This window comes from Phyllostomus hastatus, unplaced genomic scaffold (assembly GCF_019186645.2).
Source record: "Phyllostomus hastatus isolate PE091 unplaced genomic scaffold, TTU_PhHast_1.1 phas_scaffold_1674, whole genome shotgun sequence".
NCBI classification, from domain to species: Eukaryota; Metazoa; Chordata; class Mammalia; order Chiroptera; family Phyllostomidae; genus Phyllostomus; species Phyllostomus hastatus.
In genome coordinates, this window is record NW_025334011.1 from 24,589,484 (window position 1) to 24,604,528 (window position 15,045).

General features: G+C 34.3%; 1 protein-coding gene across 4 annotated transcripts in view; it reads right to left on the reverse strand.

The window, feature by feature from the left end:
• UPF2 (UPF2 regulator of nonsense mediated mRNA decay) overlaps positions 1–15,045 on the reverse strand; it is a 113,217-nt gene that overhangs the window by 6,131 nt on the left and 92,041 nt on the right. For 2 of the 4 annotated variants that reach the window (XM_045857974.1, XM_045857973.1), the window contains exons 16-21: positions 14,406–14,545; positions 12,681–12,785; positions 12,058–12,156; positions 8,481–8,648; positions 1,638–1,779; positions 419–539 (exon numbers count right to left, since the gene is read on the reverse strand). In XM_045857974.1, coding sequence (XP_045713930.1) covers positions 419–539; positions 1,638–1,779; positions 8,481–8,648; positions 12,058–12,156; positions 12,681–12,785; positions 14,406–14,545 — 775 coding nt within the window. Of the gene's footprint in view, positions 1–414; positions 540–1,637; positions 1,780–8,480; positions 8,649–12,057; positions 12,157–12,680; positions 12,786–14,405; positions 14,546–15,045 lie in introns of those variants that run through there. The other 2 variants (XM_045857979.1, XM_045857975.1) reach the window with 1 other exon arrangement.

Sequence of the window (15,045 nt, forward strand, 5' to 3'; positions counted from 1 at the left end):
AAAACAAACAAAATACCTCAAAACAAATTCAACCTGCATGCTTCATAGTCTAGCACACCTATTTTGAGTTTTGTAAACATTAAGATGACTTAACAATGATCTGAGAGATCCTAACACACACAAATCCTGTGATTTCTATTAAGTAATCTATGACCAGTCTTCCCTATAGATGCACAAGAAAAAAGCCAAAATCAGTGTGGCTAAAAACAAACAAAACAAAACAACCCTGTAACTGTTTTATAAATAGGTCTTCTCTTCTCAAATACCTACAATGCAAAGACTTTTCTATTTTGCTAATAATTAGGCCTTCATCATTAAATATAAACCAGAACTACCAAATTTATCCACATAGACATCAGTCAAACAGTCTTCAGAAAACTGAAGAGCTAAGGGAGATAAATGAGAGAGATGGTCCTACCTCCCACCAGTCTTAAAGATTAGATCCGCATTAGGTGCTCCCTTTGGATGTTGGTAACGAGGCCGCCGCTCCCGATTGGTGTTTGCTGGAGCTGGACGCTGGGCAAGAGATTGCAGCATTTCTGTCATGAGGAGCAAAACAGAAAAGGTGGTGAACTCTATAAATGTACTCCTCCCATGAAGCAAATAAAACCCTAGGGAGATCAAGTTTATTAGTTCTGTCAGGTTGCTGATTAAAGAAATAGAATCATTAAACAGACTAAAATGATTAAGATGTACTGAAAGACCACACCAAGAGATGAAATGTGCTCTTTAAGATCCGATGGCTCCCTTATTGTCAATGTGGCCTCAGTTTAAGTGTCTCGTGAGGAAGTAAAACAGTATGGGAAGCAGTACAGTACAGTAATCACACACACAGTGTCTGGAACAAGATATTATTGGTCTGAATCCCAGCTCTGCCACTTACTTATTGTGGGACTTTGGGTTCAGTTTCCTTAAATTTACAATCCGGATCATAATCATTTATAGAATTGTGAATTGCTTTGAAAAAGTATCTAAAAACAGTGGCCCATACTAAGCACTTATCTCAAATATTAGCTATTATTAATTATTATTATGAATGCTGGCTATCAACTGAAAGAGGAGATTCTAGAAGTGAGATTTAAACACAGAAAACCAAGTATTTATTTACATAACAATCTCTTGCACAAAAAGCCGTTTGTGAGTACAGCAGTATATAAATAACCTTTTATGGCTCTAAAATCTAGGTGCCAAGGAAAGGCCCAAAGGCTAGCTTATGAGGTATCTGTGAAATCTCTGCACAAGGTTCCAGTTAATACAAGAATGTTAAATATGTCCACATGAAATTAGAACCCTAATTTGAGGATACCCTTAGATATGAAGAAACATGGGTTTTTCAAGATCAGGATTCCCAAACAGACAAAATGAGATAATAAGTATTTGCTGAATTAATTTGCTAACAGTTAACTGACAACATGATTAAAAATCGATTATCATCACACTTGCAAATTACGACAATTACATTATTGTTATTTTACAAGTAAGTGAAAGAAAAATTAGGATGGAATATAAAAAACTTCTCACACTAAATATATATAAACATGGCATGAAAAGGTTGAAAATAACAACTTTGATATTCTACATTTAAAAAGCCCAAAAGATATCCAAAATCTATTTCTGTCCTATAAATGATTCTATACCTTGATAATCTTCTTGTTCTTGTCGTTCATTGATATCTAGTGTGAGCTTTTTCATTCTCATCCTTTCTTCTTGTTCTGCCTGTTGCTGGTTCCAATGATTTGCAGCAAGTTGGGAAGACATGGGTACATTAAGGATCTTAAACTGGGGTGAGGGGGAGATGGTGAAAAAAAGAAATCACAAATGACTTGAGAAAATTAAGAGAAAAAAGACTTCAAATTTCAAATAAAATAGTAAGTAGAATTAAATGAATTTAGAAAAATAATAATGCCTTTCCTTTTCCTAAAATCTAAGAACATAAACAGTAATACAACTACTCTGCTAGAGACAAACCCATTAGGGCTGCATGGGAAATGGAGGCCATCAAGTTCAACCTCCATGAAAAGTTCCTCTTTCCTGCACCCTGTTTGGAAGCACACACCTAGCAATGAGATCACTTCCATCCTGCAGACCCCAAAATGTATAAGTAATTGTCAAAAAGGCTTTATATCACAAACTATAATCTGCATGCTTTTCATTTCTATCCTCTGGAACTAGTTCTGCCCTCCTGAACCAAAGAGAACAAACCTAGGCTCTTCGGTATTAACAGACTTTCATATTTCTAAAGATAGCTATGGTGTGGGAAAGGAGGAAGAATTAAGCAATGGACATACAAAATCTGTTTCTGTTATGGGAGACAGTGCTTATCTATGGGATATTTGCTTTTAGCAGAATGTCCTTGGGTTTAGAATTGTGCAAGGTAAACAAAACAACATAGAATCTATGAATTTACGGTCTCCCTGGAAATTGTTGAGTAAGCTATGTAACTATCTGAGCAATAAATGGAGATGTTTCATAACCTAAATTCTCTCTGCTGTGTATAACTTACCCCTCCCCTTAAGAGACCTCCTCTAATACTTTGGACCAAAGCCACATCTGATGCAGAAAGGAAGGATGTGGGGAGCTGTGCTCAGGATCCTGTACCTCTCCCTTAGTGATCTATGCCTTTTGAATATCTGCATCCTTGAAATTATTAGTAAAGCTTAACACTGCATAAGATCTGAGACATTTGAGTTTAATTTGACAATTTTATTCTTTGTATTATCTCAGTGTATCTTTGTATTTGTTCCTTCCTGGTGTTTATTCTCTTTGATGATGCACGCATGGTCAATGCTCCTCTTAAAATGTTAATACTCAGAACACTAAGGCCAGATACACTGAAGTGGAAAATAGGATGTCTGGGTGTAAAACTATCTATAAACCCAACTAACTACATTTCATTTTTATCACAATACAGGTAATATCTCACATACCAAAACAAAAATATATTTAAAGTAGTCAATTTAGCCACCAGCATTAAGAGACCTCATCCCTTTTCCCCAATGAACTAAGATGCAACTATCACTTTCTATTAGGAGTTCAAAACCACTTTTTTTAAAGAACAACTTTAGTGAGGTATACGTAACTTATCGTAAACTGTACATATTATAAATGTATAATTTGAGGAGTTTTGACATATGCACATGCATGAGATAATGAGCTATCCATCACCTCCAAAGGTTCCTCTTGTCCCTCTTTGTAACCCATCTCTTCCTCTACCCTGTCCCCAGGCAACTGCTGACCTGCTTTCTGTCACTATTGATTAGTTTGCACTTTCCAAAATTTTATATACATTGAACCATACAATCCTACTCTGTTTTATCTGGCTTCTTCTAGTTAGCACAAATGACTCTGAGACGCATCCATGTTGTTGTATGTATCAACAGTTCATTACTTTCTTATTGTAGAGTAGTATTCCCTCATATAAATATACCACAATTTGTTTAGCCGTTGGCTCACTGATCGCTTTTGGTGTTTCTAGTTTTTGTACAAATGTTTGTGTGGACATGTTTTCACTTCTTTTAAATGAAAAATGCTGGGAATATCCAGTGTGTTTTACTTTTTAAGAAGCTGTAAAAATGTTTTCCAAAGTGGTTTTGCCACTTTATGTTCTAGTAGTAGTATATGAGGGTTCCTGCTCCTTCACATCCTTATCAACAGTTGGTATTTTAGCCATTCTGAATATTTTCATTTGTTTTATCTTTTCCTAATGACCAAAATCACCTATTTTAAAACTCAATCTAGATTTATGCTAAAAGTTGACATCAAGAGTTTACTAGATTTTATAGTTTTCAGAATTTATTTTTTCTTGTTCTTTGAAAAAAATATTTGCTCACTGTGAGTTTTTTGACTACTGACCCATTCTGTAAGACTTTTCTAAGTTTAATGACAACTGCCCTACAATTACACATGGAAGTTCTTTCAGTCCTTGAGGATATAATTTGTTTATGCCTAAAACCTGAAACTCACTTAAAGTAAATAAATTATCCCTTTTGACACTATCTAATTTTACTCAACTTTTAATTTACCCTTCCAGGCTGAAATCTTTCCTCTTGATAACAACAAAAGTGAATGGTCGTTTTTTCCACAACCTCTCCACAAGCAGTGGGATTTACCCTTACTTGTTATCATCTTCAACATAGCCTTTTCAAAAAAGCACCTCATCTTCTTGAATCACATCTCCTTTAAAAATTGCTGGTTGTAGGCTGTTTATTTCTAAATTCTAGCATATATGGCCTGATCGTGGTCAATTTTTCCTTATTCCACAACTACAAATACTATACTATCTTTTATTCTGCCCTTTCTCCAAGTTTCCTTTCATTTCCACATTGCAATCAGTTTTTTCTGAAATACATACTTGCCAGACAGTGCTGCAAAGAAGTTAAGAAAGTGGACTTTTGTAGTCAGGCAGACTAGGTTCATACCTCAGCCTTTTCATTTATTAGTATGACCTCGCCAATCAGTTAAGAACGTTTTTTTCTCAATGGTAAAATGAGGAGAACAGCCAGTACTGCCTTTTAGGGTTGCTGTTAGAATTACATGAGTATGTAAAAACTATGTAAAGTGCACAAGGTTGTGTCTACCACATAGTAGGTACTCCATTAAAGTACCTTTTAGTAATACATTTAAATGTAATAAAGTTCAGAATAATTGTCTCTCTTATCTCCTACACACTCTGAAAATAAATACTAGCAAAATACTAGCAAAATAAAATGACAAGTCAATTTTTAAAAATCACTTTTAGCAAAATGAGACTGACAACCAATAGGTAGAAACTGAAATCTTTTTAAATTATTTTTAAAAAGATTTTATTTATTTATTTAGAAAGAGGAAAAGGAATGGAGAAAGAGAGAGAGAGAAACATCAATGTGTGGTTGTCCCTCATGCATCCCCAAACTGGGGACCTGGCCCACAACCCAGACATGTATCCTGACTGGGAATCGAACCAGCAACCCTTTGGTATGCAGGCCCATGCTCAACCCACTGAGTTATACCAGCCAGGTCTAGAAACTGAAATCTTTAACTACTGCTGTACACCTGTCCTTGGGCCTATGTAGTAATCTCTATCAGAATGTGTCTACCTCCAATGGGACTTGCCCCAACTATTTCTTATTTTCACTAACAAAAACAACTGAAACAAAGTCAAATAAAATAGCCATCACTTCCTGTAATAAACCTTTTAGTTTATTTTTCTAAATTCAGAAAGACACACAAAAAATAAATTAATGAAAAAATTCAGCTCAAAATGAATTTATATGCATCTAATATGTGAAACAATAAATTTACACATATTAAACAGCAGTTATTGTAAGGTATCATAATAATTCATAATGAGACTATTTTCAGCACTATTTATATGCAAAGCATTTTGTTGCACCTGTATTTGAGAAGGCAAGGGTAAATATATGCAAACACAGAAGGAGTGACAGTACTCCATCAAATCAGCCAGTAAGAAATGTAGACAGATAATTTCTTGATCACCATGAAATTATAGCTGTCATTATAAGATGCTTTTATCGGTAACATTTACACACTCAGAAAGAAAACAGGGTGGCCATTTTTCCCCTTATTAGGCCCCTGATAACAACACACAAAATTTACTTCATAAATCAGTAATGTTGAGCCTAATGATACTGGTACTAATTATTCTAATAAAACAGTATAAAATATTACAAAGAAAATTTCAGAATGATCTAATAAAAAATATGGAAAATATAGGCTTTCTAAAAAAATTGGTTTACAAGTATTAAACTGTAATAAATATACCTGTGCATTTGTTTAAAACAATCAAATAGCTTTAGAAGATCATATAATGATTCCATTAATTTAAAATGTTTTTAATTTTTTAAAACAAATAAGTAAATTATCAATAGCATTATTGTTCCTTTCCAACTACTGACTTTACTGGTGCAGATTTCTATTTTCCTAGTGAATAGAGAATGTTATTTCTGAGCACAAATTTGTGCACAAAGAGATCTTTCACTTAGGAACTAAAGATTCCTATAAAGGCAACACATTTCACATTTCTAGAAAAACCGTTGCACTAAAAGAGCCAACACCCAAAAGCCAAATAAATAAATAAATATCAGAACAAAATATATTTTCTTTTTCAGACCACAAAATACCAGTGATGTTTCTTCAAATAATGCTCCTAAAATTGAACACTTTCCAAAGTTCCAAATAAAGTTTGAGTTGAAAATTTACTTAATAACCATGTATGCTGAAGTCTCACTTCATGTTTGCTAATGTTTTTAGATAAAATTCAATAAAAATGTTTCCTTAAAAATTAAACAAAATCTCATTTTTAAAATTAAGGACTAATACTCATTTTGTATAAAGTTATATGGGTTACACAGTATATAATCTGCCCACTTTAAACTACAAATATTCTTTCTAAGAAATAAGCACCCAGTCTTATTTTGAACCATATAAGTTATAATTTAGGGCTGCTAAAGTAAAATTATTTTTTCAAAGTTTAAAAGATTTGTAAGGTAGGTTTTGATTTAATTTATACCTACTTATTCTGAAAAGATAACATGGGGTGTACAAGTTGATGAAAGTATAATGAATTTCTATGTATGCCTCACAAAAGGGAAGGACAAATAAAATAACTTATTATTTACTCTTGTGTAATGATATTCCTAAGCCCTCTTCTAGCTATGAAAAAAATCAAGGCTCAAGAAGTGTGCCAATGTAATACCAATGCTCAGCAGCTGTGAGGGAATGGGAGCCACTGTAGAGCTAACTGAAGTTGCCATGCCCTGCCCTTCACAGTTAAAAAACACAAACTTATTTTTTGGTGCCCCAAAACTCTGGTGTTAAGGACTGAAAGGTTTTAAAGGAAAAGAAAATGAAGCAGACCTGGAATGTGATGATGGAAACAGGAAAGTCTAGCTCAGAGAACTTAGCCCCAAGAAAAGCAAAAACTCTGAACTTTGAGTATCCTGTTAACTGGTGAACTAGCAATTCCGAGTGCTTTGGGGAGAGTAATTGTGTGCAAAGATCAAAAGAAGTCCTAATTTTTCTAGGGAATGAGTGGAGGATAGGGGAGTGGGTAAATGGCAGAGCTTAACCTTGACCTGAAGGTGGGACAGGGAGAAACTTTCCTCAAAGGACCATAATGCAAGAATGGAGGAAAGGCCTGAATACTGGGAAGGAATTATGAGAACAATGTTTGAAAAAGTTACTACAGGGCTCTGAATTTAAGTCAAAATTAACTATTAAAATAAGTCACAATGTAAATCCTTTCCATCCATCCATCCCATATTCTAATTGGTATATAGTTTTCATATCTCAAGATTTACACTACAGCAAAATAATGGTATACTGTACAACTTTGATCCTTTGTATAAACAAAAAACTACAAGACAAAAGCAGAGGTAACATTTAAGCATCATCTCTTTGAGGCTACTCTGGTAGGAAGGAAACAGAATATACCTTCCATCATAAGCAATACCTCATCAGATGTCTTCCCTGATCATCCATCTGAAGCAGCGGTCTCCCTCTCAGGGCCTCCTCCCTACCCCAGATGCTTTCTATCCTTTCATGTTGCTTTATTTTCCTTCACAGTGTTTTCCCAACCTGACAATATGTTTTATTGTCTGCCTCCCAACAGAGAATGAAAGCTCCCACAAGAGACGACTGTTTGCCTGCTGTATGTTCTGCACATAGAATAGTGCGTGGTGCACAGCAAGTAAACAATAAATATCTGGTGAGTGACTATTTGAATGATCATGGGAGCCAGGGAGTGGACTGATCTATGAAAAGTTGTAGTAGCTAACCCATTTTATAGAATTTAAGATTCCATTTTTAAGATGCACCTTTATTTTGCACACCACTAAAACAGGAAAATGTTGCCAATTATCCTAAGATTCCATCAACTCTAAGAGGCAGCTTGATTTCTGAAATGTTTTTCACAGCATAGGTAATACATGATATATCCTAGAACTTAGCTTTATTCTCTTCATAGCACTTTTCAATATCTACAAGTATGCAATGTTTGTCTCTCTCCCTCAGCAGGATGAGAGCTGTCAATGTATGAATCCCTGACGTAGCAGCTTCGTGGTCAGGGAAATGATTCTGAGGACCATCTGTGAACTACTGGAAAGAAGAGGGAAGCAGTCTAAGGAGGGTGGAGAAGGATTCAGGGTCAAAAAATAATGATTTTCAAGAGAAATCTTGACAACTGAGCATTTTTTTGAGATGTATTGGTCATCATCCTTTTTTCCTTTCCCACTCTCAGCACCCTTAGGAAACCTTCCTACTGAAATAAATGTCCTTTCCATTCAAAAATACCATTTGGTACAAGTCAGATGTGTCTTCTATACATATACTAGATAAAATTATTTCTACCACTGAGTATTTTGAATGTTTCCAACTCTTTTCCCCTTGTAGGCAAAAAGGAATTTAGAATCTATAAAACATAGTTACTACTTACTTACACTTGATAACTAAAAATCCTAAATACACAGTGGGCAGTTTCTTACCTGCTGTTTATTGCCTTTTCTTGTTAGCATGACAAATGGCATCGTGTCTGCGGATTCTGCCTCTCCTTCCCCACCACCAAGTGGGGGCCCTTTCCTCAGCTGGCTTTTGAGATGCAAGGGAATAGCGACATCAAGTTGGTGCACCTTAACAGATTCACCACTTCGTTGCTTAAAGATAGAAATGAAAAAATATAAATACTCTAAAGTACACTGGGATATACGTAAATATAAACTGCAAACAATGCATTCAGTGTTATTTCTTAAAACACAATCATTAGAGCCTGAGTAATCTTTGTGAAATGCAGGTGAAACTATTGTCTTCCCTGTCCCTCAAACCCTTGCATCTGGCTTGGAAGAACTGTGATTTGGCTCCTGGTTATCACTCGAGCCCCTTCAAGCCTGAACGGAACAATGTTATAAGTTCTGCTAAATTTCCCTGTTCCTTGAATGTACTGTGCCCTTTCATTCATAATCACAGCATACATCTTCCTTCATAATTTCTGTATGTCATAAATGCCTGCTTATCTGTGACAATCCCCCAGAAGACTTGTGGGTTTCATCACCTTATACCCTTTTCCTTAGTATTCTATAGCAGTACTTTACACACAACAAGCACTCCATTAACGTTTACAAATAAATGGAATCTATGAGTGTTCAAATTAACTTCCTGTTTGTTAATATCAATTATTTTTAACATTTACACTAGATTTATCAACCAGTTTATTTAAACAAACCTTCACTGAAGACTTACTGTGTTAGGCTTGGAGATATTAATATTTTAAAAGAAGTCTCTATTCTCAAAGAACTCATAGTTAAGCAAGAGAGAAATTAATTAAATATGAGTCATCCAAGTTATATAACCTGTATTGGAAATGGAGTTACCTGGTTGGGAATGAATAGGTGCTGAGATTTCATGAAGCTGAATAAAAATGAGACACTTGAGGATATTAAAGACTTAATATGATTTCTTCAAAGCAGATAGGATGTGGAGGAAATTTAGGCAGGGGAAGAACAGGTGCTAAAGTAATTATATAAAACAGCACAGTGCATTTAGGGAACTGCAAGTAATTCTCTATAATGAATGAAACATAAAGAGGAAAGAGCCAAATATGATTTTTTAAAGCTAAGCAGCCAGCACCAAAAGACCATGAAGGTTTTAAAATGGCTTTATTACAATTTAGTCTTTTAATAATAGACTAATAATAAGAGACTTGCAAATCAAGCAAAATGGTAATAAAGGTGTACCATGTTATTGTTTTTTATTTCTAAGTTCTGATTTGTTAGAATTTGCTTGAAGTTCTCCCATGGTTATGATTTTTAAGATTTATAAAAACTTTTTACTTAATATTTGAAAGGATCATGTTAGACATATCTTGATAGGTAAATTACACATTGCGGTTCCTGAGGGCTCCACTCTGAAACTGTTTCTCTCCTCTCTCCACACTTTATACCTGGGTGATTCAGTCATTGTCATGGCTTTAAATACGCTCTAACAACCGCACCATTCATTTCTTTTCTGCTCTCCAGACATCTCCATTTAGACACTCCGCAAGCTTTTCAAACTCTACCATAGCCAAGTGGAATGTCTGCTCATTCTGCCCTGTTTCCTGTCAGAGAGATTAGCCAAGTAGCTCGAGCTAAAAAACTAAGTGTCCTTCCTGACTCCTCATTCCCTACCACTCACTATCCAGTCAAACACCAAATAAATGCAGTTCTTTTTACCATCTACCATATTTTGCAGTATAACGCACACATGGTTGCCTAAATTTTTGAGGAAAAATAAGGATGCACATTATACATGGTGCTAGGCCATGGGTGCACATTATACACAATGAAATACCGTAAAAGCAGCTTTCAAATAGACCTCTCTCCAGGTGCCCTGTCACTATCCTAGGTAGACAACCATCATGTCTCACCTGGGGTTACCACCACAGCTATCTATCCAGCCTCCCTGCTTTTAGTTTGTCCCAGTCTGAGCCACCTCCACATAGGACCAGGCCCCTCCAAAGGTGTCCCATTCAGTTATCCATTCTCATGTTGTACCACCCTTCCACAAATTGACTAGGTTCTATTAATACTGGTCTTCTTTTAGTTTTTCAAACATTACAAGTGCTTTTCTGTCTCAGGACCTTTGACAAATCATTCCCATATTTCACCTAGATGACTCAATTTTACCTGTGTTGTCTAAAAGTCATGATCTCAGAGATGCCTTCCCTGACTATCTTATCTGAAGAAAGCCCTTCTCTTACTCTCTACCAAAGCACTCTGTTCTTTTAGTTCTTTAGCATTTATTATAATTTGAGAGTATGTATTTGTTTAGTTGTAAAATATCTACTTTCCCCCCAAAAACAACATTTCCTGAGAGTAAAAAGCAGGCCTGTTTTTATTTACTACTTTAGAGTTAACTTTTACTCAGTGTTAGGCACACAATAGATGCTCAATAAATATTTGCTAAATAAATGAATGACTGACTACTGACTCACATTAAGATAGGAAAAGTTTCTTTACAAAGTAAACTGTTATCTCTTCAAAGGGATCACAGATTATAATGATTGTTTTATTTGATCTGTGCTCCTAAATGATATAACTATAAGATTTCTTTCATAAATTAAGAGATTCCTAAGTATATGAAGAAATTTTATATATTTAGGAAGAAGCGAATTGGCCTAATTACCTATAATGGTAATTTGTACATTATCATTGCTTTCAGCCTTAGTAGTATCATCAATAAAGGTAAAGTTCATTATTCTTTAAAGGATTACTCCCCACCAGCATATAAAGACACTGTAATATCTTCAATCTTAATAATAATCCTCCCCCTTTAACTTACCTTCTCTAGCTACCTCCCCATTTTTCTTCCCTTTCTAGTGAAACTCCTCAAGAGTCAGCTGTATCTGTAATCCAATACTGTTATCTCCTCCCTTCCCATTTTCCATTGAACCCACCCCATGGAGCTGTCATCCCACCATTCCAATAAAAGCACTCTTTTCAAGTTACCAAGGTGTTAAACAACAGCTACTATGTATAAGGTTAAAGTAAACACATAATTACTCTCAATTACTGGGATGACAGAGCTTTTAATAAAATCCAGTGTATTAATAATGTCATGAATACATTAAACTAATATGTCTTTAAACATCAATTAACTAATATTCCTCTAAATATGTATGTTATTCAAATTATAAACCAAACTTTATACTTAGGAATTAAAGCAAACTTAGGAATTTATAAAATTAAAATTTCCCCAAATGGTTATCTTCTGCAAAGTATGACTCCTAAACAAACTACTTTAAGAGTCTTAGAAACAGAAATGACTTAGAAAGAAAAGGCAGAAGCTGGTACAATGAAATTACTCTATTCCAAGTCTTACATTTAATACATTTTCCCCACTGTCAAACGAAAGTGCAAATCCGGGAGTGAAATACAAGTACTGGCAGCTGCTAACTGTTTAAATAAAAGAAAAAACTGCTGCAGAGTCATACATTTACCTAGGAGAGACCGTCCTCTTAACCAGTATGGAATGTGCTGCAATGTTTTGTATTGAGAAGATATTCTGGACTAGAGCAACATTTCATACCTGAAGATTTTCTAGCATCATTTTATCCAGAGCTTGAATGAAATCCTCATCTTCTACACAAGGTACATGTTTAAGTCCACCTCCTTTGATCATTACCTCCTTATTAAAACAAAACAAAAACAAGAAATGAGACCAGAAATTTTCACTGCAGTGTTTCCTATGGCAGAGCTTTTTGTACTGATTAACTTGTTCAATATATTTAAGGAATAAGTGAGTAAAATATATATTATTATTAAGTGTTAAAGAAAAGTAGTTAGTTAGGAAAGCAAATTGAAAATAAACCTTAAAAAAAGATTTTATCTATATATTTTTATAGAGAGGGGAAGGGAGGAAAAGAAACATGAATGTGATTTGAAAAAAACATCTATTGGGTTAGTTCTCACAAGCTCCCAACTGGAGACCTGGCCTGCAACCCAGACATGTGACCTGATTCAGAATTGAACTAGTGACCTTTCAGTTCACAGGCTGGCACACAATCTACTAAGCCACACCAGCCAGGCAAAAAATAAACTTCTAAAGAAATATTTTTCAATAATCACAAAAAACAAAACTTTAGTGGCTAAAATTAAAATGCTATGAAAATGTTGCACAATTTCAATAAGCAAATTTTCAGCCATACATACATTATTTTCTTCATCTGTTTCATTCTCCTTATTTGAATCTGTAAGGTAATCTGTGTTTTCTTCCTCTTCTTCCTCTCCTTCATCCTCATCATTATCAGAACCCTCCTGAAATTATTTAACATGAGTAGAAGATTAAAACATTTTGAAAATGGTTATCACATTTCACATGTCTTAAAAAGATTTTGAAACATCTGTATAATTCTTTATTATTCTCAATGGTAGGGTAATGTCAGCTGGCAATAGTTACTACATATCAGCAGCTGAAACCCATTTCACTATCTTCCACTGATCTAATAATACAAAGATCCTTTGTAGAATTTCTTCCCTGAATTCCACAAGAAATGAGTTTCCTGAACCTTTTGTATTTTTCTCTTCCCTAACTAGCTCAAGAGACTGAATCTGTAATAATTGTTTTTTAATATCCAACTCTGCAAAGAGAAGCAATACACAGTTCAATTTTAACATCATTACCATTTGAGAGCAGTGACTCAATTTTATAAAGCACTACATTGTATAAAAGAATCTCAAATTGGAAGGTGCTACCACATACTTCATTTTGTTTTTGTCCTACCCAATTCTGCAGAAAGAAGAATAACTTTTATTGTCCCCATTTTCATACACAAATTCTAAGGCTCAGAAAAGTTAAACTTATGTTTATACTAAAAAGTGAAAAAGTGCTAACTCCATGGTTTAAATTTTATTTTATTATTTTATTGTTATTCATCCTTATTTTTATTTAGCTTTCCAATTTAAATATATGTAAACAGAGGTACAAATAGCTAAATGAACCTTAGTTGCTCATTTCACAGTTGAACAACTATTAGTTCGTGGTCAGTGTACAGTTTCTTCTATACCTCTGAACTTATTCCCCAGTCTACCTCCAGATTATGCAGCAAATCTCAGACATTCTATTGTTTCAACTTAAGAAGGTTTAGGGAAAAAAAAAGGAAAAAAGAAACTATTAGCTTGAACCATATAAAAATGAGATTTTGGTAGGTCCAGAATGGTAGAAGAGTAATTTCATGTAGGGTTGCCTAAAAGAGTTATAAAAATAACAGAGCATGTTATAATGGCCTATGCTGAACTTCAAATTTCATATACCATTTTATCTGAGAAAAATAAAGCAAAATTCATTAATATCTAGTCAGTAATTTTGTTCTCCTAAAACCTACAGGTTAAAAGGTCATATCAAAAGTGAGATTAAGATAGAAGATTAAATAATTTTTTTGTCTTCAAATTGCTTATTAACTAAGTCACAGCCATAATAATGGGTACATGTTATTATATATACATCCATAGACTGCACATCACCACGAGTGAGCCCTAATGTAAACTCTGGGCTCTGTTTGGGTGACAATGATGTGTCAATACAGGCTCATCAATGTAGCAAATACACCACTCCAGTGAAAGACAACAACAGGGGAGGGCTGTGCATAGCTAGGGATAGGGAGTACACAGATAATCTCTAACCCTATCTCTATATTTTGCTATAAACCTAGAACTGCTCAAAAAAAGTCTTGATAATAAAAGTAATTCTAAAAATCAGTATTTACTTTTTAAAAAACCCTTAATTAATCCAAAGATTTTTATAAGACATATACTATTAGTTGCTGTACATTTACTATAATAAAACTAAGGTGTAGATTTTATAAAGAAAATCTTGGCTCATATAATCAAAATACTCTTGTACAAATGTACCTATTTGCTATAAATAAAAGTCATCACCTCTTCTTCTGGTTCATTTACTTCACTTTCATTTCCAGATTGTTCCTCTGTTTCAGCTCCTCCTTCTTCTTCTTCTTCATCCTCTTCAAGATTTTCTCCTTCTGCCACAGAATCTTTTGAATCTTTGTCATTTACTAGGCCTTGAAATAAAGGAAAAGTAGAAAATACATTAAAAAAGATAAAGGCAAGTTTTCAATATTAAGCCACTTTATTTAAAAATATGTATTAAGAAAATTCATCAACAGCCATTTTCTCAATAGTAAAATAAACAGAATTTAAAACCATTTTGAAAAACAGTATAAAAACTAAACAGAGCTTCAATTCAACTGATACATTTTTTAGTCACTAGCAAACAGAAAAATATATATACACATTTTTTCCTTTTCTTAGAGCTTCAAACTATCTTAGTCTCATAAAAACAAAGGCAAAATGTAACTGCATATAAAGTGCTACCTCAGCCATGTAAGATGCGCCTCAGTCCCACATTTTAATCAAATATTTTAAGAACCTCTAAAAACTCAAAGATATAAAATTGTCACTTTAATGGAGAAATCACATTAGGCTATCAATTTGAATGTCTGCAAATTATGACTGAGTGAAAGCAAAGCAATACAGTGACACACCCAGCAGCTGTGTCACC